The following is a 24,482-nucleotide window of genomic DNA, read 5'->3' as shown; positions in this document are numbered from 1 at the left end:
TTAGTATGTGGCCTATAAGTCTGTCTCTTCTTTTAACTATATTTTTCCAAATGCTTCTTTGCCTCTTCCCCAAAAATAAAAAAAAACTATATTTTTATTTATTTTATACCAAATTTTTTAACTAATATTTTTATGTCTTCATCGGCATAGAAGTATTGGAAGTGGCCCAAAAAAATACTTTGAAGCTCAATATTAGGATTAGGGAAGCCGATCAGAGTTTAAAATAACGTGTTTTTTGGAATTTTTTAAAACTTTATTTAGTTTACTTAAACTTTTAATAATGATATTACAATAAAATTTTATCATAATTTACCTCTTCCCCCACCACCAAAAAAGGAAAGGTAAATTTTAATTGGTTATACATTTTTCAGTAAAATTTTTATTTTTTTTTTCTTCCACTTAATATAGTAAACGTAGACAAACCAATAAATTTTCTTGTAAGGTGATTTTGGTGGTGGGGGAGCAGAAGAAAATTAAAAAAGTGGCGGTGTTTTAATTTTTTAGATTTTTTCATGTAAAATTATTATTTCACTACATAAGAATTAATAACCTAAAGAGTATTTCAACTTTGTTATCAGATTTTATTTATTCTATATCAATCATAATAAATATTTATTCCACTCTACTTGCGTTGACCTTCAAAAAAATTAATTTATAATTTAATTGTAGCTATAACCTAATCTTTTATTTGTTTATTTATATTTTCATTAAATTACAATAAATTAGGAGGATGTATGATTTAAAGACATGGCCGGTTGTGTTAACTATATATTAGAAATAATAAAATGTTACTCATAATCATCTTTTTTTCCACTAAATTCCTAATTTCTTTCATGTTCCTCAATTTACAAATAATTTTACTAAGTTTTTTATGCCTTTTATTATTCAGGTACGTGACAGTGTCTGAGCGAAATTGTAGCCTAAGTACTACTAATGATGACACTGATAAAAGTGGCACTTAGAGATAATTTTTTATCTCTTTCTATTTTCACTATAGATGATTTTATCACATGGCTGTCATTTAGATAATCATGCTTTAAATAATACTTGTCTGTACTTTTTCAATTTTTCATTTAATCTTTTATTTCTCACTAGCTATTAAGGTATTTAAAGTTTACAACTAACAAGCGACTAAAATATCTTAAATCTTGGAAAATATATTGATTATTCTTGAAAAATAAAAAAATAACGTTAAATAAAAAAACAAATTTTCTTATATAGAAAACGACAGAATAGGTAAAGTGTTAACAACAAACCAAATATCTCCAGATGTGAATAGAGAAAATAAAAGTTATGTCTGAATAAAGAAAAACAAAATTATAAGAAATGCTAACTTAGTTACAAATTTTAGATAATGCAAAAAACAAATTTCAGTAATAATATATTTTTGTAAATATATTAGGGTTTTTTTTGTTCAGTAACATTTTTAGTATTATTAAACATACTCGCTCATGCGAAGATTTTGAACTTAAAGAATTTTCTGATAGTTGTAAAAGTAATTAAATTATTTTTATATTATATTACTTACTATTAAAAAAAAATCATAACCCTATTTTTAATTTCCATTATAGGTTTGAACTACTATTAGGTACTAATTTTCTTCTTGATAGGATATTTTAGTTTTCAAAATTTGTAAAAAATACTACAATATAAAAAAACGATTTTTTCGTTTGTTTCCGATAACCACTAAAATACTAAACAAATCATTAAGAAATTTTATCTGTAGCTTTATTATGATCCCAGGAATGTTATCTCACCAATTTCACTAATATACAAATCATAAATAAAAACAACATAAATAAGTAACCTAGAACTTCATTTAGTCAATTTAATATCATTGTCCACGTCAATACCGACTTCTTCCGAAGTTATTATGTGATTTATTTAATTTAATGGCATTGTACATAAAAGATAAAATTTTATTGTCATAATAATGTAGATAAAACATATTAGGTTGATAATGAAATTTAAGGGAAATAATTACTACATATTTAACAAGTGAAAATGTATTATTCATCCAGATTAATCTGTTTTAACTTGTAAGTTATGAATAGGAATACTCTGAAAGCAACTACTCAGACCTAATTACTAAAAAATTATTTCCAATTTTGAAGTTTATATGCATATAGAGCAGAAGAAACCGCGACAGGGGATTCTAGTCGAATTATAAAATAAAAAAGTATTATTTAATAATTAATAATTATAATTAATAATAATACAAATATATTAATTAATAATTATATTATTAATAATAATAATTAATGATTAATAATTATTTTTAAAAATAAAAAGGTGTTTTAAAGCAGATAACCAAATGTTTACTCCTACTGAATTTTCAAAGCATTTGTAAGAGCCCCTCATTATATAATATACAACATGTAAGGCCAGAATAAAGTTTTAAGAAATTTTGAAGGAGTTTCAGTTATTCCGGTGCCATTAATTGACTAAAGATTTTGTTTATAATAATAATAATAGTTTTCCTTTCATTTTTTTAAGCCTTTAAACCTAATGGTTGTACTTGACATCTCAAAATATTCTTAAAAATTGTAAAATCTTTCTTCAGAATAAAATGTAACCAATTCTATATACTTATTGAAATATAGTAGAGAAGTAGTACCCATTTCTTCATTGTCATCTTAATATTATATGCTATTCTATGCTGAATGTGTTATTATAGAGTATATCAGCATACAAATGCCACCGAAATGCAGGGGTTATTTGACCCAACAAGTGATACTTCCACGCTATTCACCACAAGGACTGGCAGTGTAATGAACATCGTTATTCAAAGGAAGTAACTACTCTGATTGGTACCTCTTGTACCTCAGGTCCTTTACATACATCGTAGTCGTAATAAAGACTGAAATCCAGAGTGCAAAGCAACAAATTAACAAATCCCTCATACCCCTTTCTGTTGTAAAACAAAGCATAATTTAATTACCGCAATTTTGTGTGGATTTTCTACATAAAGAGTTCTAATAATCCAATTAAATTGAAATGTCTTTAAAAACCAAAATAAAAAACAAACTGCATAATATTTAAATTAGGCAGAAAAATGATATTCAATAAATAACTTTCCCATCCTTTTTCCTGTTTAGTCTCCGGGGATCACCGTCAGGTATTAATTCAAAGGATGAATGAGGATGATATGTATGAGTGTAAGTGAAGTGTAGTCTTGTACAGTTTCAGGTCGACCATTTATAAAATGTGTGGTTAATTGAAACCCAACCACCAAAGAACCCCGGTATTCACGATCTAGTACACAAATCCGTATAAAAGTAACTTTACTAGGCTTTAAACGTTGGAATCCTCGACTTTCAAATCAGCTGATTTGAGAAGATGTTCACCACTAGACCAACCCGTTTGGTATAGTAAATAACTTTTTATTGAAAGTTATCTTACCCTGTTGTTTCATATTAAATTTATAACCCCTTTTTATTATTTTTAAATATATAATTTAAATATGTATATTTCATTTTTTACTTACCATTTACAGTCAAACTGCCATTTCTTGTATCAGTCTTAAAATCTGGTGCATCTGAAGACACCTCACACTTATACAAACCACTACTATTATACGTAAGATCTGTTAGTGCAACATGATTCTTATCGGATTTTGACATCTGAAAACAAAAGAAAAAATTCGAAATACAGTCTACTAATTATTATCACATCAAGTAGTGTGAGTCTAACTGTGTAGCCCTATTTAATCCGGGTATATTTTAAAATATAATTTACAATTATTTATACAAATAATTGAATATATCCTTGTTCTAATAGATTCATCGGACATGTGTAACGTGATTACACTTAAAAACTATAAATTATTATTTACTTTCAAATTAATATAAATTTTTTTACCACTGGAACTATTAGAGTTAATTATTATTATCTTCCTCATAGGTGTTATCACACGGGGTCATAGAAAAAGGTTGCAGCAATAAATGAAAAAAAATCATATCTCCCTCTGTAATTGAGACAATATATTAATTAGAACTGCAAAATAACCGGGATGTCATCAAACTTTTTTAGACGTGACCGGCCGTAATTCTAAACCGATGCGCACAACGCCTCTGCGCTACTGTCAGCGCAATGGCAACAGTTCAGCAGAAAGCACAGTGCGTTTTGTGGTTAGCGGAGTATAAATCAGTTATACCTGTTCAACAGACTTTCCGACGTGTTTATGGCATTGATCCCCTTCATGCAAACAACATTAGACGGTAGTACGAGCAGTTTAAGAAACCTAGCAACATGGAACTGAAAAAGTCCTGCGGATGGCCCAAAACGAGTAACAAAACAGTTGAGCGTATACACCAAAGTTGTTTAAGAAGTCCTAAAAAATCAATTTCTAAGCAAAATTTATAGTTAGGGATTGATTCCAAAGACAATTATTGAAAATGTGTTGCACAAGCTTTTACGCCTTCACGCTTACAAAATTCAGCATAAACATCAAACTAAACCTAGGAATCGTCCAAAACGTGTTGAATTCACATCTAAAATGCTTAATAACATTGATGATGAAATATTTTTAAAACGCGTTATGTTTACGGATGAAATGACTTTCCATGTCGGTGGTTGTGTCAACCGGCATAATTTTAGGATATGGGGATCTCAGCAACCCAAAGAAATTATTCAGTATATCAGAGATTACCCAAAAATAAAGTTGTGGTGCGATTTGATGTCCGATCGTGTGAGTGGCCTATTTTCTTTTCTTTTTTTTTCATGAGTCTATTATCACAGGAAATGTTTATTTAGACAAGCTACAACTGCATGTTTTCCCGCAAGTTCACCAAATTGAAAAAGAAAGTAACGTTGCTGTAATGTTTCAACAACACGGTGCGATCCAACACGTTAGGCGTTTGACGCGCTCTCAATGAAAGATTCCCTAATCGTTTGATTAGTAGAGCCGGTCCTGTGCTTTGATTTTTTTTTAAATTGCTGCAATCTTTTTCGATGACCCTACTGCTGTTATTTGTGGCGCTTGTCTTGAAAAGTTTAAAAATTCATAAAGAGTAATCAAATAACATATTCAAACTATATTCTGATTTCTTTTTGTTTTTGTTTTTTTCATTTTAATATAATTTTTTGTAAACAATATATATATTTTGTTTTTATAAATTTTATTTTATTTGAATATGCTAACATCTTATTTTTATTTGCTAATATTACGTAATGTGCAACTATATTAAATACAGTTTTGTGTGAGGTAAAACGATTTTTATGAAGTATTTTGCAAAAAAAATTGGATTCTCTTTTTGCATATATTGCCTATATGAATGTATTTGATGTATGTGTTTGTGAATTTTTCACCTAATCTATTCAGTATATAGTGTATTTACTCTATTATTGAAGTTCTAGTGGGTGTCTTCCAAGATGTTGTGTGTGTCTTAGTATATTATTATCGGTCTTAGTTTGCTGTACAATCTTGCATATTTTATTTGTTATTCTAAATATTACTTCCTGTATAATAAAGTGTACTATAGTGAATGGAATGATGTTTGAAATAGAAATCTAGATTAATTTGAAAGTGAATCAATAATAATTTTGAAATTTAATAAAATATTTAAATTTTAAAAAAATAAAGCATATGAATGATCAATTGCAGGGGTAATATTCTAAAATAAGGATTTTTTTGGCGCATTTTTATAGTAAATTAATTTTTCATTTTCTTATTTAATTTATAAAAGTAGCCTTAGATTTATGTTAATTATTAACTTTTATTTGAGGTTTATCAGGACTTGAAGTGCTAAAAAAAATAAATAAATGTTATCTGGTATTGTAATTTTTTGCCATAAATGTTTATCAAATTAAGCCAAATAATGAACAAAAGATTAATCCACTGGTGAGAAATTAATAACATGTTATTACCGGAATCAAATAGTGTTGGCAAATGATATTCCAAACGGAATAAGTTTTGAAATAATTATTTCGATTATTATAACTTTTTTTTTTACAAAAAAAAACAATTTTGTCAATATTATAATAATAAACGAAAATTTGTAGTAAAATTAAAATAATTACCTTTTTTAATTAAATTATAAAGTTTAATTTATGTACTTGTACCGTACTTTTTTTGTTCTCCCTTATACGCATTTGGGTACCGGTCTATATAAAGCACGTGAAAATTTTAAGTTACCCAAGCGACAGTTTTATTATACTTATGGGAATAAAATATTGTAGATATGATTATTAAGCCTTTATATTATCGCTTTTATGAACTTTGCGTTACATAAATATCTATATAATATAAAATGGTAAACATCTGATGATGGCTCCCATAAGTCCCATTTTAACTCTTTGTATATTTTAGTGAGGAAATTCTCTGATACCAAATTTAATAATAATAATAAAAAATAATTTCATTTTATTAAATTTTGATAAACAATGTAGGAAGTTATGAATATTAACTAATTTTAAAAAATAGCAATTTTCTTAAAGCTTAAAGAACCCTCCGTATCGATATTCTAATGATTTAAAGGGAACCTAACAAGTAAATTTATTTAGGAGAAATTAAAAAAATAATAATTAATACTTTTTTTAGTGTTTTATTAAAATGTCTGATGTGGACGCCAAATGACTTCTTATACCTCTATTAAATTACATATTCACATTTTATTAAAGTAAAAAGTACATCAAATTTTATTTATTTAATAACTTCTGATATTCTTCTTTTTTTATTGTTATTATTGAATGATTGTTATTTATTGCAAAAAAAGTTTTATAATTACAGGTTAATAATTATTAAGAAATCAATATATTTAAATTAAAAAAAGAGTAAAAAAAAGAGATGAAGTCGGATTTGAACTGATATCCCTTCCTCTTGTAAAATCAAAATATTTCATTGATTAAAATTGTATTTGGTTATAACTCTAGAACCACTTATGATATATCGTTGAAAAGCTCTGAATGAACTTTTTTTGAAATGTTTTTTTCATGAGGTGGTTACGGGCAAAAATATCATTCGGGGTTATAGAGATAGTTTTTTTTACAAATTTAAGGAGAGTAATAGACTTAACATTACCACCTTGCATAATAAATAATTAAATTGCAATAAGATTTTTCGATTTAAAAGATGTATGCCGAATAATAATACGTATGTAGCCATTTAATTTAAATCATCTGATTTGGTTGATTTATAGTAAGCTGATTTTTTTTCCGTTTATTTCTTACGTGTTATGATTAAATACTACTCGCGCTCTACTCTGTACTAATTTTTCAATTCAACATACATGATTCTTCGAAAGTAATTAATTATTATTTACATTATTTATTATATGTTACGTTTCTCGACAGAATTTTTATTTTTAAGCGTTCTTTTTTTACCACAGGCTTTTTATTCATTGATTTGTGTTAAACCAACGAATTCTGTTAAACCATATAATTTTTACAAAAGGGTGTACAGTAAATAAATGAATCAAAAACTCTTGCATGTAAAATAAATTTACAAGAAAAGTAGAATTATGCTCTCATTAATTTTTTTATTTTTTGTCGAAGTAAGAATAAGTAAATAACTATTTCCGGCTTTAGTTTTTTTTTGAGTTTTATTTGAAATTATTACAAATAAATAATTAATTAATTAATTTAGATAAAATAAATAATAAATATTTTAACTAAACAAACTTTATGATAGGTCTACTTCAGCAATATTTTTCGGATAGGGTTAAGTTAAAATAATATAAAATAAAGATAGGTTATTTCTTAGGAAAGGATAAATGTAGTTAGTATACCCAAGAATTAATTGTCTGGGGTGATTATATAATTTATTCTAATAATACCAGGTTACAACATCCTAAAATAACGTAAAAGTTTTCATTAATTAAATAAAAATATGATTCTGAGCCACAAAAAATTTGGCTACCGTATACCAAAATGAGTTATATAAAGAATTTATAAACCTGAAGTTTCGTTAACCAAGAAATCAAGTAGTAGAGCCGTTTACGCCTAGTCTTCAAAAAGTCAAGTATTTTGGTCATTCGATGATTCCATGTCAGGTGGTTAGCACTACAGATCCAGAAATATTTTACTTTGTCAGTTCAATACGTCTTGTCATATAAGTGAATTAGCGAACAATTTTGATATCGCTAAATAAAAGTAACTTGTGAATTTTTGTTAGTATTTATTTTTATACACTATGTATACTTGTGAATCAAGGTTTGATGTAAATAAAGTGATTTTGTAAATTTAAGATGAAATCATGAATTTTTTTTAATTGTACAGTATGCGAATATGCAATAAAATATTATTTAAAATACATTATACAGTTTATATTATAGACTTATATTTATATATTATATTATCGCTTTATATATTATACCTTGTAAAACTTGTTGATAATAAATCAGTATAAAGGGACTAAAGATTCATATAAAATCTTTAAAAATGTATACGTTTAAATAATTAATATTTATCTACACATATACGTGGTTTTTGCGAGTTTACTATATCGAGCCATTGTTCTAGATAATAATCGATGTCTGTGTATAAATTGCCAATATGTTCGTGTACTTTAAAATCAGGTGCTTGTAATTTGAGAACTTTCAATTTTTTTTTTCGAGTATTTTGTTATTTAAATTATTGATGCGAGTATAATTTTCATAGTTTTTTCTTTAAAAGGAATATATATATATATATATATGTGTGTGTGTGTGACAATTTAAAAATGAAAGTTCTTAAAATTCTTTCAAATATTGTTTTAATCAGCGGAAATATATGGATTCTTTTGATTTGTCAAGTGCTATTTCATTATTTTACTTCAAAGACTTAAAAATACAAATCGCAAAATACACAATGATTTTAATGAAGAAAGAAGAAATAAAAAGGAAAAAAGGTTATGTTCCTAAAAAGAAGAACAATTACTACGGTTGGTTCATTAACGCAAATGATAGAGAAGAGTACAAAAAATAAAATAAAAAATATATACTACTCCTGGCACATAAAAAAAGCAGAGAGTTTTATGTTTCACCCTAGTTTTTTGTGAATTAAAAAATTATGAACCAAATGATGAGGGCATAAGAAAGATAAGACTTATATTCCATAGATAATTATTTTTAGCGAAATTTTGCTAAAAACCTCTTTAAAGTCGTGTTCAGATTATCTTCCATGTATAGGGAATTATTCATTTTTTCCTATCACGAATCTTTATTATTATTATCCCTTTACGTTCAATTTATTCTTTTTTATCAGGCTAAATTCCTTGTTTTTCCGTGGAATTTTATAAATATACAATCTGTCTGCATCATCTGTTCTCCTCTTATTTAAAAAAAATGACAATCAGAAGTTTTTTGATGAAAAATTCATTTTTGTCTAAAGTTTCATGAATTAATTAAGAATGCTGATTTTATTTTTGCTTATTAAAAACTTTAAACCCCATTAATCTTGGAAGAATATTCAAGATTTCATCACTATATAATCACTTAATATCTTAAATGGACGCAAAGTTTCAGGTAATATTTTCTACTAGTGAATAATAAGTACTCTCCCCCACAACTGCCCAGTGAGTTAAGGATAATATTTATGACATATAAATCAGTTTTAGTCTTGTACAGACTTAGCCGATCATTCCTGAGACTTGTGGTTATTTGAACCCATCACCAAAGTACACTGGTATCCAATGCCTAGTATTCAAATCAGTATAAAAACAATTAAATTTTACTAAGATTTGAATCTCAGAGTCTTCTACTTTGAAAATCAGCTATTAAACAACTGATTTGCGACGACTAGTATTTGCGACGACCAATAGACCAGCCCATTGGTTTTCAGTAATTAATTTTTTTTTATCATTGCTTACTAAGCAATAAATCTCAGTATAAAAAAAAATGTTTAATGGAAGTTGCGGAAAAGTAAATAATATACATAAATAAATTGAAACAGATGTAGGCTCTTAGTTACATTGCCAAAAACATACATACTGGCTGCCAAATATACAAAGCGCCTACCTTAGTCAGTTGAAAGTAAACACTGTCGAGTTAAATTATATATTATAAACATACTGTTATACTGTATTACTACATTACTGTGTAGCCTGTACATGTAATACTATAATATAATTTAGACCTGTTATATTAACATAAGCTTAAAGCAACATAACCCCACCTGCCGAACGTACAGCCGGCAGGTGGAGAGGCCCGAGGCCCGTTAGTCAGAAGGACACCTCTCCTGATGCAACCTTACCTGCTTCACTGCGGACCCGTCACGGAGAGGCAGTTAGGGGAAAAAAAGCAACATAACCAGACTGACTTGCTCCTTTTGTGAAATTTGTTGGAAAATTATTATAAAATCCTTTTACAAATTTAATGTTAAATTTTTTTTTTTTTCTATGAAGGAATTTACAGTTTTACTATTTACTTCCTCAGAGGATAGTGGATAGGATAGTAAAAAAATTAAATAGCTGATATATCTTCCATTTTTATCGATAATAGCTAAATTATATGAACATAGCTTGCGTGGTACGTTTTGATATTTCAAAAGAAGACTTTTTCCTTCCATAACCTATGTACATTTTTGGAAAACTATGGTGTGTTAGTTAGATCTTTAATAGTAGATTACTAATGTTTAGAAATGCCCGTAACAATAACGGAATTTCTTTTTCTTGGTAATTTTTTTACATAAACTTGGGGATATGGAAATGTAATTTTTTAGTGTATGAAAAATGACATATCTGACCGGGATTCGAACCCTGTACCGCCGTTTAAAAGTCCGAGACGCTACCAGTCTGCCACAGAGAACGGTAGAAATTAATTATTATAAACATTAATCGATTTTCAAAATTGCAAATCTGTTTAATCTTTTATACATCAATGAAAATTGATGTTTGGGAAATATCACACATATTTTGTAGATTTATTAATAAGCAAAGTGTACGTATAACCTTTACAATGTATCGCAAACGTGAATTTACGGTTGAAGAAAAAATCTTGACTTTTTCCATAACGATCAATGATAAAAATGATATGCCTTTAACATTTAACAAGAAACTGAAAAAAAAAAAATTATAACATTTTAAAGCTCACATTATACAGTTTTATTCGCTTTTCTATGATTGGTGCTTTGGTGTATGAGTACCTGTCACATTAAGACCTAAAGTAAAGAAATAATAGATTTATAAGACAAATGGAACTGTTCTTTTACTTTAGGAGTAATCTGTTGGTTTGATTTTGTTCTCCATTCCTTTGTGTTCAGTGTAAATCTTTAACCACAGATATTTATTACATTCTAAATCTTCACTTAACTGTACAGTTCTTAGTTAACTCTGAAAATTTTACATAACTTGGGTGTCATAATTCATGGTTTACCAATCTAATTGGTCTCTTTATAATATTTAGTTTGACCTCTTCATTTCTTATTTTTACGACCTACTTTTTTTTAACCTCCGGGTCCGCAGTTAAGCAATTTTTTTCCGCAGAGGATGAGATGGATGCTTTGTAGCGTGTGAGAAAAATGCCATTCCTGACCGGGATTCGAACCCAGGACCACCGGGTGAAAGGCCGAGATGCTATCACTCGCGTCACTGAGGCCGGCATTTTTATGACGTACTAATTTTTAACATCCTCCTCTATCATACCGTGTTCATATACTACCAAGGAAAAAGGTTGGACCATCTCCTACGGGTACGCTACACAACGTGATCAACATGATACAGAATAAACGTTTAGACCTGGTAAAAAAGAAAGTGCTGTTTCATCACGATAATACGCCTTATGGCAAAGATGTCTTGCTTATGAAAACCTCCACGACCTAAACCTTCGAAGTGTTTTCACATCCGCCGTATCATCGGATTTGTCTCCCAGCAATAACTTTCTCATCACAAACCTAATGAAATGACTTCCTGGACGAGGATTCACTTCAACTGATGAGGTAAAAGCTGAGACAACCGCTTATTTTACAAATGAGGATAAATTGAATTAAACTCAGTGTATTAAAAAGTTGGAAAGTTGTTGTGTTAAATTTCAATGCGTCTACTTTGAAAAAATTAAATACACATTTTGAAAATCATGGGTTTTTTATAGGCCGAGAAGTCAAAAAACAATGCATTGCATTCTTCTCCTCAGTATGAACAATTGAAAAGGTAAAAGTGTAAAAACAAAATGTTTATATAATTCGTAACTTACGTATTTAAAAAAAAATTAAAATATCTATTATTACAAGGATTCAAGGTGTCGGTCTACCTTGATCTTTTTTTCTCTTACATAAGAACCGTAAGAATAAATAACTTTAAAAAAAAAATGACAAACTGAATCGTATCTGAATCGTGAAGCTGCATTGTTTATTGTATGACGTAGCTTACTAAATTTTAGCCAAAAAATTAATGGGAGAGACTGTGATAATTAAAATTATCTTTCATTTTCCTCAACCTGAGGATAGATAATTATCTTGTTTAATGGATGAATTATCTATAAAACTAAAATTTTTAATCTGTTTGAGATGGGTTCTAAATTACCTCTAGATTAAAAAATCAGTGCTGTTTCAGAGTCGTTTTTCTATTCTTTTGATATTTAAAAAAATAAAATGTAATAATTTAAAAATTAAGGTTTTTTTATCAATAATGTATTATGAATAAACATTTATAAAAATAAAATGTTCACCTCACGGAACATTTTTAGGAATAAATATAATTTTTTTACTTTGTGATTATATTAATATTTTTAAATCTACAAAATATAATTGTTGCTGTTGGCTAATGAAAAAAAGATTAAAAAATATTTAGCCTCTTGAATATGCATTTTGAATAATCTTTTGATTACACCATTATTTTTTTATTAATTAGTTTAATGAACAAATTATACAATTGATACAGTTTGTTATAATGAAAATATTAAGGTTGTATGAAGTAATAAATAATTAACTAATATTAATTGATTTATTAATACAGTAAAATATAAAAAATGACATGTTTTTATTAAACCATTATTATCACGGAATAAAAAACCATTTGTTAAATAAATACGCTAAACAAAATTTAATTTTTTAATTCATCACTTTTTTTCATTAAAAATTAAAATTTAATTATATTTTCAATACCATGAATTTAGGACAAAGGATTTTAAAATTTTATTCCTTTTTTTAATAATTTTGTGAATTTGTATAAACAGTCGAAACTGTTTCATCACTCATATAAAAGCATAATTTTATTTTAATTTCTTGCCTGTAAGAATGGCAGATATTTTACATTTTCATCCCGAATTTATTTTAACTGCTTGGATTAGGCAAGAAAAAATCAGTAAAATTTTATTATCAAAACATCCTTCTTGACGACAAAAGAAGGAATGTGAGTCGGTAATAATAAATATGTATAATTTTAAGTTATCTTTTTTTGTGTAACTAATGAATTATATAGTTATAACAAGAAAAAATGCAAATATGAAAGCTAATATAGGAGATGCATAAAATAACTAACATAAAAAATGTATAAAATGTTAAATTCAGTCCTAAAGCACATCAATATAAAGGATTATCAATTCAAAAAAATAAAATATCGATTTTAAATTCATGATGTTGATTTTTTTACAATAACTAAAAATATGTTAAACGAAATATTGATCGGTGTACTAATTAGTGAAATTAACTGAAGTTAAAACTATAATAGAATGCTGAAATAATACTTTTCTTTTAGTAGATAATACAGAGATAAATAATTTGAAGATAGGATAACATCCTACAATAAATTGGAAAATTTTGTTAGAAACTTAATATCAAAAAATGGACGATGCAAAGAAGATAGAAGAATATATAAGATATATAACTAAGAATATTATCGTGATAAAAAAATATCTGTTAGTATCAAATATATAGATTTAGTATTCTAATTATAAACATAATTACAATATCATTTTGTAAAACAAATGATCAACATAATAAACTATTTTAATATTAATTTTAAAATCAATCGAAAAAAGTTTTGTAAATTCTTTAAATTACAATTCAAAAAAAAAATGGATGATAATAAGATTTTGGAATATTTTAATACAAGAGAATTATAAATTTATATAAAAAAAAGGTTCTAGAGAAGATATTTTAAAAAGGAATTGTATAAGATGAAATTAATCTCTATTAGAAAAAGAAAATTTGATTGATGTGGCATTATTTAAGGTATCCAGTTGATTTCTGTGGTGATTATTATGTCTCAGCCTTTTATTCGGAATGTCCTAGTTTCGGATTCGAATTCCTTTTCGATTAGCTATTTATTCATGTTATCAAATTTTTGTTACATATTTACATTCAGAAACAACTTATTACACTAAATTAATTATCAGTAGCGTCTTTCACTTTCATCCGGTGTTCCCGGGTTCGAATCCTGGTCAGGCATGGCATTTTCACAGACTAAAAAGTTTTCAATTTATTTCATCCTCTGAACCATTACCTAACTGTGGTCTCGTAGGTAAAACCCACCGGGTTGGTCTAGTGGTTAACGCGTCTTCCCAAGTCAGCTGATTTGGAAGTCGAGAGTTACAGCGTTCAAGTCCTCGTAAAGCCATATATATATATAATATATTCAGGTTTTTTATAAACCACATCCAATGCTTAATTTCTTAACTTAATCAACCAATTTTCTTTGTAAAATAAACCAAACAATTTTACGTTATGTTAATTCGTACAAATGTAGGAACGATTTAACCTTCCATTTTAATTATTTAAAAATAATAAGAGTGTGTTAATTTTATGTTCACACAGGAAAATCTTGTTATTAATAATTTCTTTACAAAAGATATATTAATTGCTAGCAGACCAGGCACTGCTTCACTACTGCTGGATTTTATATATATATATATATATATATATATATATATATAGAGAGAGAGAGAGAGAGAGAGAGAGAGAGAGAGAGAGAGAGATTAAATTAACACAATTGAAAGTTTGATAAAACATTAACAAAATGAACATTACGGAACTTCCCACAATTTAACCTTTCTTTTTTACTCTTTCATCCTCTTCCCCTTTCCCTTTTCCCCATTTCCTTTTCCCATTTTCATTTTTTACATATTCGCTTACCCCACATTCCCTCCTTTCACTCTCCTTTCACCTTTTCCCTCCATTGTACATTTTTCCTTTCCCTTTGCTTCCCCCATTTCTCTTCCCCTTATTTCCCTTTCCCCTTCCTCCTTTCACCTCTCCCATTTTCTTTTTTCTCCTTTCCACTTTTCATTTCTATTTCCCGTTTTTACTTTTCCCCGTTTTCCCTTTTTTTCCTTTCTTGCCTTTTACCTTTTTATATTTTTCCCTCTTTCCCTTTTTCGATTTTTTCCTTTCTCCCTTTTTACCCACGCGTAAATCGATACCGTTATTTTGTTAGTCTACAGAGGACACACATATCGGAAACATTGAAATGGAATCGTAAAATATTTAGTATAGCGTGTGTTGCTTTTACGTCCAACAGATAACGCTGTTTTTACAACAAAAAAAAAACTTGTTTTTATATGTCACAAGTGTGACATCTTAGGTATATAAATAGTAGATATATAAAAACACGTGCGTATTCGAATGCAACGTTGTGTTAAAATTTCAAAGCAATCGGTGAACTTTCGGAGATTTAAGATTTTGAACAAACGAACATTTACATTTTTATTAATATAGATTTACTATTCTATGCCAAATGCTTTTACTTTTTTACCTGTTAATCTTAATCCGTTTTCTTTAATTAAATACTTCATGTAAAAAAAAAGTTCATATAAGTTTTCAAGTTTTCATAAAATTTTAATAAGCTTAAAATATGAATTTTGTATGCCATAAAATAACGAGGAATAAAGAAGTTTTCAATATTTCATTTTTTAAATTTTTACAGGCAGTTTTTAAAAAAGTAGTAATTAAAAAAAAAAAAATTTTAACAATATTTTATTATATCAGCAATTTAAATATTTAATAATTGCTTGAATAATACCGATCGAAAGTAGTTCTATTGAAATGTACACATTTTCTACAAAAACCAAAAATAAAAAAAATAATTTAAAATTTGTCACAATAATGATTAATTACACAGTTATAATTCTTATAACTACGTAAAAAAGTTTTTTCGTCTGTTGTTAATACTGTTTCCTGGGCACCATCAACATAATACCCAAGAAAGATCTCTTGATTTATTCTTAATCTTATATAATCCATCCCATTAAAAGGTTTTGTTCTTTGAGTGGTTATAAATATTTTATTTACAATTAAGACAAAAATGTATTTATTGAAAAACAAGATCCATTTCAATTGTTAGAAAAGAAAATTGCACCTTTAAAAACTAAATTTCAGTTTTCTAAAAGGTAAACTACATAACGAATGAACGGAGTACATTTACTTTTCAATTAATCATCAAAATCATCAAATTAACTCTTTGTGGTATTTATTTATTGGACTATGTACTTGAAAAGAAATGTGGACAGGAGTAATATAGATGTATGAATTAATTTCTTTTAGAGAGAATTATGGAAAAATGAATTAATTCTTCAAGCAGAGAGAAATTTCTAAGCATATTTCATATTCTGTAAAGTATTGTTAATAATAATGTAGCTGTGGAAGGCCTTCAGTAAATTGCTCCTGTTTTATTTCCAGTTACGCTTAAATTTTAGAATAAAATATTAATAATTTCAGCTTAATATATTATAACAATAATATTCTTGTTAAAATATATTTCTTAAACTTCTCAACTTTTTGTTTATTTATTTCTTCTGTATCCATGCAAAATTACAGCTAAATCGTTAGAAATACTTATAACGAAATACAGATGAAAATTTTTCGAAAATCATGTTATACAGAAGTAGATTTAAGTACAAGGAAGTATTGTATTCGCGAAAAATTTCGGTTTTCAGATTTCAACGGAAATATCCATTTTGGCCATCCCTGAATCCATTTTGACTAATTTCGGTGTGACGTCTGTACGTACGTATGCATGTATCTCGCATAACTCAAAAAAATTAGCCATATGTTGAAATTTTGAATTTAGGAATGTTGTAAAATCTAGTTGTGAACGTCCCCTTTTAACTGCAATCGTCCGAACTAAAAGCCCAAAATCCAAACAAAATTTGGATTTTGGACTTTTTCTTAACTGCTAAGTTCTCATTGGGAACTTTTCAACGATATATCATAAGTGGTACTTCTTTTCATTGGTTCCAGAGTTATAGCCAATAAAATTTTAATTAATGAAATATTTTGATCTTACAAGGGGAGGACAGATCGGTTGAATTAGACTTCAACTCCTTTTTTTGTTTAATGTAAATATATTGATTTATTAATAATTATTAATCCCTGATTGTAAAAAATAAATTACGATGAATAATAATTCAGTAACAAAAAAAATCACAGATTGTTAATGAAATAAAATTTTATTTACTTTTCACTTTAAAAAAATGTGTATATGTAATTTAACAGGCGTACAAGGAAATCATATAGCGTCCACAACTTTTTAAAAAAAAAAATACGACAATATGAAAGGCATCGTAAAAAAATTATCCGAGCATTGCGTGAAATTAAAATATTGTATATCTATATAATATAATTGTATTATATAATGTATCTAGTATATAAATGCGAAACTATGTAGTGGTTCTGTCGCTTTGCAACAGCATCACGCGAAAAACAATCAACCGATTGATTTCAAATTTTTGGGATGCATTCGTGTTATACCAGTGAAGATTTTAAACCACCGTTCCAAAAATTTACAACTTCGCCTCTTGTGGGTGAAGTTGTGAATTTTCATTTTCGGACGACGACTTATACCGTTTATAATTTCTTTTTTCGACATAAAAATAATACATTATGCATTTTATAATGTAACCAATTTTAAGCTCTCTAGAGTTTACGTAAACTCTGTTTACTTTGTGTAAGATATAGGAAACTTTAAGGTATGAAAAGGGGGACCTAAAAGGATTCGTTCGTCTACAGAAGTACAGAAGGAGTTTCTATGTCAAGAACGAAAGGTTTTCAGGCTTTAATTGTTATTTATCAGTACTATTCTCACTACTATGAGAATAACGTACATAGCGGGATCCTGGTTGGACGGGAAAAGTGAACAAAAGCGAGCCCCGACCGGCTACTATATTACATTATAATATTGACGTAAGTTATATTACATACTGTACTGAGTAACGCTTCTGCAGTAATTATATTTCAAGTAATTGGCTATATCAAGTTTGTTCAGAAACGTCATTAACAATCATAATTCATTATTTAGTTAAATCTATAATTTATATAATTCTTAAATTTCTTGTTGCAGCCTATTTTCAAAATACATTTGAATTTCAAACATAGACAATATCACTGTAGTTTACTAGCTGCTAATATAGAATTCATGAAAAACGATATTTGACCCGATTCTGAGCTACTCAATTAAATCTAAAATTTCGAAAATAAAACTAGAAAATGAGATGAAGTAAAATGTGAGTGATGATTGGAGAGGGTGGTGAAGAGATAGATATTTTCAGAAGGTGGTTTGCTTTAAGTTTGCTTCGCTTTTATGGTCTGACGATGCTGGTTTTAGATGATGTCTAACCAAGATAAGAGGTTGTAGAATGGAATAATTTATAGGCTATCTACACAACTACTATTACTGCTACAGAGTGTTTCAGTGCTTTCCTTCACAGCTCTGCCAGGATATCGGGTCTCTCACTGCTTCTTCTTCTTCTTATGCTTTACTCTTCCCTTCTCTGCAGTGTTATTCTGTCTATAGCAGTACTTTACTAAAATCTTGGCAGAAACCGCTTATATATTCTCTTCATTTATACTAAATGGAAACCACTCCACAGTAAAGAGTTTGAATATTTAAAAAGTTATTTTAATATTAGCACTGCTTACCTTCTTTAATAAAAAATTACATTTTAATTTCATTAAGGTTATATAAAAATTGTATTCTATATTATGAAGGCAACAAATTACACCCTTATTTTACGAGTTCTTTTTCAATTTTTACACTAAAATAAATGTTAGCCTATATAAATTTTACAACACAAATTTATATGCAGATTTAATTTTCTTTTCATTTAATATACCTAAATTTAAACTGATATTACTTGAAATGACCTTACTTTTTTATATTTACATCCAAAATTTTACTGCATTAAAATATGTTTTAAAGATAAGTTATATTAGACATCAATACTCGAGTTACTCGTATTAGATAAGAATTTTATTAAGAGGTTTTATTTTATTACATTTTCTTTAACGTAAAGTAATAAAATAGGAATCATAAATAAATCGGTCTGCAACATGATGTTTTAAAAAGGGTATATTATTATTGATACACGTATAACACAATAAATTAAAAACAAAATAGAATTAATATTATAAATAAGAACGAATTAAAATTTCAAAATATTTTCTCTTTTTTATTGTTTACTCTTTTAAAGAGAGTATTATGTTATGCAGCAATAAAACAGGCAAATGGGTACAGTTAACTACTCATATATTGTAATCAAGATGTTGTATTTTTCTTAAGTTGGCAAGTCCTCTATATATGCGCAGTTTGTCACAATTTTTCATGATCTGCGCATACCATTTTTTACATAATAGTACTATATAGGTATATTTAATATTACCAGATAGTTAAATACTATATACTCATTTTTCAATTATTTTATTTGAAACTGTGATTTTAATATCAGCTTATCTCGACCCAAAATCTTGGTTGATGTAAGTGAAAAATAAGATAGTAGAGCGTTCAACCGATTAAAATATGGCTACATCTTTCTACATGATCCGTAAAAAAAATAAAATTCTGAAAAAGCAGATCAAGACGGTGAATATTTGAATTCAGGATTTAAGAAATATTTTCGGAAAATTAAGAACGATTGGATATATTTATAATAATATCTTCATTATGTAATTAAATTTAATAAATTATAAAATATAAATACAACTTATACATAAACGTTTTATTATTAAACATTTTTTTTTTTAATAAATTTATATTTATAAAATCAAATTAATCTATAATAAGCTTTATAAACTGAAAAAGGTACCAAATTTTATTTTTTCTATAAATTTCTGTAAAGAATAAAAAACGTAATACTACAAAGAAAGTCTTTATAATTTAAATACAAAAGAAAATTTCGCTCGAAGCTATACGCTCTTTTGTTGAATGGTATGAATACTATAACAGAGTACAACCTGTGTTCATTTTCAGTAAAGAATTCATAATGTCTGATATTGTTACACACAATATTGCGAACTGGCATGGCTTGGCTAGATACATAAATGAAGTACAGTACACTGTAACAATGTCTGTTTTTGCAATAACAAGAAACTTCAATTTCTGCTTTTGCTTTGCTCTTTGTATTATTGTATATCAAGAGAATGGATTCTTCTGTGTCATGTTGAACGTAAATTCTTTTGAATTGAATTCCTTTTTGTATCAGAAAATAAAATTAATTTCAAATTTATTACACAATATGTATTGTACTCACGTTATATAGGTTAAATAAAATCAAATGAATTTTAACTTAAATACACATACATTATATATTAAAAAGCTTATTATTGTTTTATTATATCAAAGTGCACGAATATAAATCATGACTTGAATGATTCATAATTAACTCCCAACAAAAACTACTGAAGATAAATAAATAAAAATTTATATAAACATTCTTCTTTCTGTGTAAGTACACACTAAGGAAGGATTTTTTGAAATTCCGAATTTAAAGAGTTAAAATGGGGTAACAATAAAATTTACAATTTTTTTTTTTTTATTAATTTTCCGGTAACAAACGTAGATATTAGCCTGATTTTTGTTGTGTAATCTACATGTGAATAACTAAAAAGAAATTACAAAATTTTATGAAATTCCATGTTTAAAAAGGTTTTTTTTTAATTTTACTTTTTTTTTTATTTAACCACGCAAGGCCAACTGGTAACCGCCTAGAAGACGTTACCTCGGTTGACCTTGTGTGATGCGGTGATGTCTAGCATTTCCAAGATGTTCTCAGCAAAAGTGCTACCTTCCTGGCCCTGCACGGTTCCGCGCTTCGACCCGACTGGCTACATTATTTTTTAGCCAACTCCCAGTTATTATTTATTTTGTTAATTTTTTTAAATTTATTTTTTATATAAATATGTGTGTATATATATTTTTTTTTTAATCACAAAAAAAGGACCAGCACCAGCCTAGCCTATGAGGCATACAGCACCCTCCTAAACACCTCTTACGAAAAGCGCTTATAATGTTGCACCTTTAGATGAAAAATATCAGGAAACCAAAATATGTGATAAGAAAACACAATTATAATACGCAGAAACATATAAAACCAAGACAGTAAAAAACAAAGTAGTACAAACGCAAAAGTAGGGACGCTATTAAACGCATTTTCTACGTCGAGGGGCATCACAAGGGGAATCCGGCGTCAGCGCCAGGTTCTAGCCGCACGTTCTTTGATCCAATTTACCACATATTGCACTGCGTCGAAAGTAGAACGCCCCTTGACGAAGCCAAACTGGGTCGGGGAAAGTCCTCCTGTAGCGTTAATTTCGGCCCAGATACGGTCTACAAGTAACCTTTCGTAGAATTTTCCTAGTTCGTTCAACAGAGAGATAGGTTGAAATTTTATTTCTCCATGTTCTCCAGTTCCGGTCTTAGGGATAAGGACAAGCCTGGACTCCCTCCAACATCGAGGGAAATCCTTTCTAGTCAGGGCAGCATTAATACAATCCATGACCGCCCACGGATAGTGGTCCACCAAATTCTTTACTATGATTCCTGGAATTTCATCGGGCGTCGGATTCTTTATCCTGCTGATTCTGCGGGCTGCCCGGCACAACTCTTCTTCCGTGAAGGCCTTGGAAATCCACCCGGATCTCCTTCCAGTCCAGATTCTCAACTGGAAAGAGGCTCCGGACTACCCCTATCGCCTGACTTCTTTACAAGAGGGGGAAGTGTTAATCAAATCTCTTAATCACAATTTCATAAGCTCTCCCCCATGGGTTATCATTCAGATCTTCAACAAGCTTGTCCATGCCCCTTGCTTCGCAAGGAACTCGTATCTGGTTCCTTAGTTCCTTTCTTGCTACATGGTAGGTCTCCTCAGCACCCTAAAGACAATCCAGATGCCTCCTTCTGGCTCGAATCAAAGCCCTTCTGGCCATACTAGCGTCTGCCCTCAGATCCGCAATGTAATCCTTCCACCAGTAAACAGTAAGCCTTCGATGGGAGTTGCGGTGGCCTCCGTCTGGCACAAGGTCACCAAGATGTTTATTAGTTTTTCGGGATCGTTTGGCAGCCAGATCCACTATTCTGTCTACCTGTCGTGTCGTGGGTTTCCAGCGTGGCGTCGGGTTCACAGTATGTGGATGATTGCATGTGTCCTCAAAAGTAATAGCCTGTGGTTGCTGCCGTAGTCCTCTTTTAGGACTCTCCACACCACAGTTCTTGTTGCAGCAACTTTTGTTATGGCAGTTATGTCTACAACAGAACCACTGTCTCTACCAACAAAGGTGGCGTCTTCAGGGTCATTCACTGTGATCATACCCATGGTTACTAGCATGGCTGCTAGCATATACCCCTAGGCGTGGACCTGAACCCCCCCTAACTCAATGTATTCCGAGTTCAGGTTTCCTACTAAGATTACCGGCTTTCTTTCGGCTGCAATACATTGCTCTAGTCTCCCGATCATATCGGAAAACCAAACCTGATCGTAATTAGGGGATATGTATACGTTGAGAAGGACGAAGTCCGAATTTAAAGGGCTAAAATGAATGTTTTTAAACCCGGCTTTTTTAATTTTCCGGAAAAAAGAAGATTTTGATATATATAATCTACATGCAAATATATAAAAACTAATTTCTAAATATTTTGAAATTTGTCCTTGCAGTGGTGTAGAAAGGTAATAAATTTTGAAAAATTATTTAAAATTTTCCCCATTTCTAACTATATTAAACGAGATATTCACTCAATTCAAGCATGGAAATACTCTTAAGATAAACATATAAAAATCATTTTGTTTTTTTTTTAATTTCGATTTTTTAAGCGATGCGACGGTGTACGGCGCAGTGGCTCAACTAATTCAGCCACTGGAATTGATATTGTATGTACGACGCGACTGGCTCTGCACCTGCCTCCGGTTTCTTAACTAAAAAACATAAAATAGAAAAATCTTACCGCGACGGGAAACGTACGGAACCATTCATCGCGGGCAAAGCCGCAACGGGAATACTAGGTTATTTATAAGCTTGTACGACTAAAACAATTTAACAGTCCCCTTTTTATTTTTCAAATTTAATTTTTTTTTCAGGCTTTCTATTATTACTCAAATATTGTTTCTCAGTAGAGTATAAGACATAATTAACGAATATTAATAGTACTAATATAAAAAATAATTATCCGGTAATTAAACTCTAAAAACTTTTAATATTTTTTCTTACTAAATATTCAAGATTTGAAGCCTCTCCATGTCTATTTTATTTTTGGGGTTTGAATACTTCAGATTTTTTATCTTTGACGTCATTTTTCATCATTCACGTCAATCTTAGAATTTTTGGGAACTGATTTTACTACTTTTCTGATGTAATTACCATGTTTTTTTCTTTTTTCTTTTCCTGTTTTAGCCTCCGGTAATTACCTTTCAGTTAATACTTCAGAGGATCAAGGAGGATGATATGTATGAGTGTAAATGAAGTAAAGTGTTGTACAGTCTCAGTTCGACCATTCTTGAGATTTGTGGTTGATTGAAACCCAACCGACAAAGAACACCGGTATGCACGATCTAGTATTCAAATCCGTGTAAAAATAACTGACTTTACTAGGACTTGAACGCTGGAACTGTCGACTTCCAAATCAGCTGATCTGGGAAGACGCGTTCACCAATGGACCAATCCGGCGGGTTGACTCTATAAAAACTTTTTTTCCTCTACTCTAGAGAAAAAAATTCGACTATTCCACATGAGGTAAATAATTATTTTAATTTTTAATTTGTTTTTTCTATATGCATTTTTATTTCTCAACACATTTTACAGCATATTATGTCGTGTAAAATAATTATGTAAGCTTTTTCAATTATCGTATATAATTAGGTAATCCCACGGAATCATATATTTTATATTTTTCGTCTGAAATAACGATTTAACCTTTAACTATATTTTTATTTTTTCTGGAGAGCATGATATTATAATACCTAACTTAATATCACGATTAAATGTGCGATATTTTGTTCCTCAACAGATAAAATTATAATTAATTTTCCAACAAAGAAAATTACATATTTTTTACATTGTATTAGTTTTATTCATCACTATCATGCCCGTCGCGGCTTCACCCGTGCTACTTGCGTATTGAACTTCAAAATTGGAAATAATTTTTTAATAATTATATGTAGGCTGATTCTTTCAGAGTTTTCGTTATTCAAAAATTACCGAATAAAATAAAATATTTAAATAAAAAACGTGTTCCCAATATTAAATTTTTAATTAAAACAAGAGGATATAAGAATTTCTCAAGAACTATTTTGCAATCAGCCAGTAAAGTCCAGAAGTTTAACCATTCCATTTTTTGGAATTGCTGTGGTTACATATTATAATCATGTTAC

The 24,482-nt window shown here is 28.8% G+C and overlaps 1 protein-coding gene across 1 annotated transcript in view; it reads right to left on the bottom strand.

Annotated features, from left to right (window-relative positions):
- Positions 1 to 24,482, bottom strand: part of LOC142327428 (uncharacterized) — a 188,749-nt gene that overhangs the window by 66,364 nt on the left and 97,903 nt on the right. The window contains exon 3 of the mRNA XM_075370490.1: positions 3,488 to 3,623. Within this exon, the coding sequence (XP_075226605.1) occupies positions 3,488 to 3,623 (136 nt within the window). The remainder of the gene's footprint in view (positions 1 to 3,487; positions 3,624 to 24,482) is intronic.

Source organism: Lycorma delicatula, chromosome 7, assembly GCF_047948215.1.
Source record: "Lycorma delicatula isolate Av1 chromosome 7, ASM4794821v1, whole genome shotgun sequence".
Lineage (NCBI taxonomy): Eukaryota > Metazoa > Arthropoda > Insecta > Hemiptera > Fulgoridae > Lycorma > Lycorma delicatula.
Note: the sequence above shows the minus strand (reverse complement) of the source record. Positions and strands in the feature narration are given on the sequence as shown.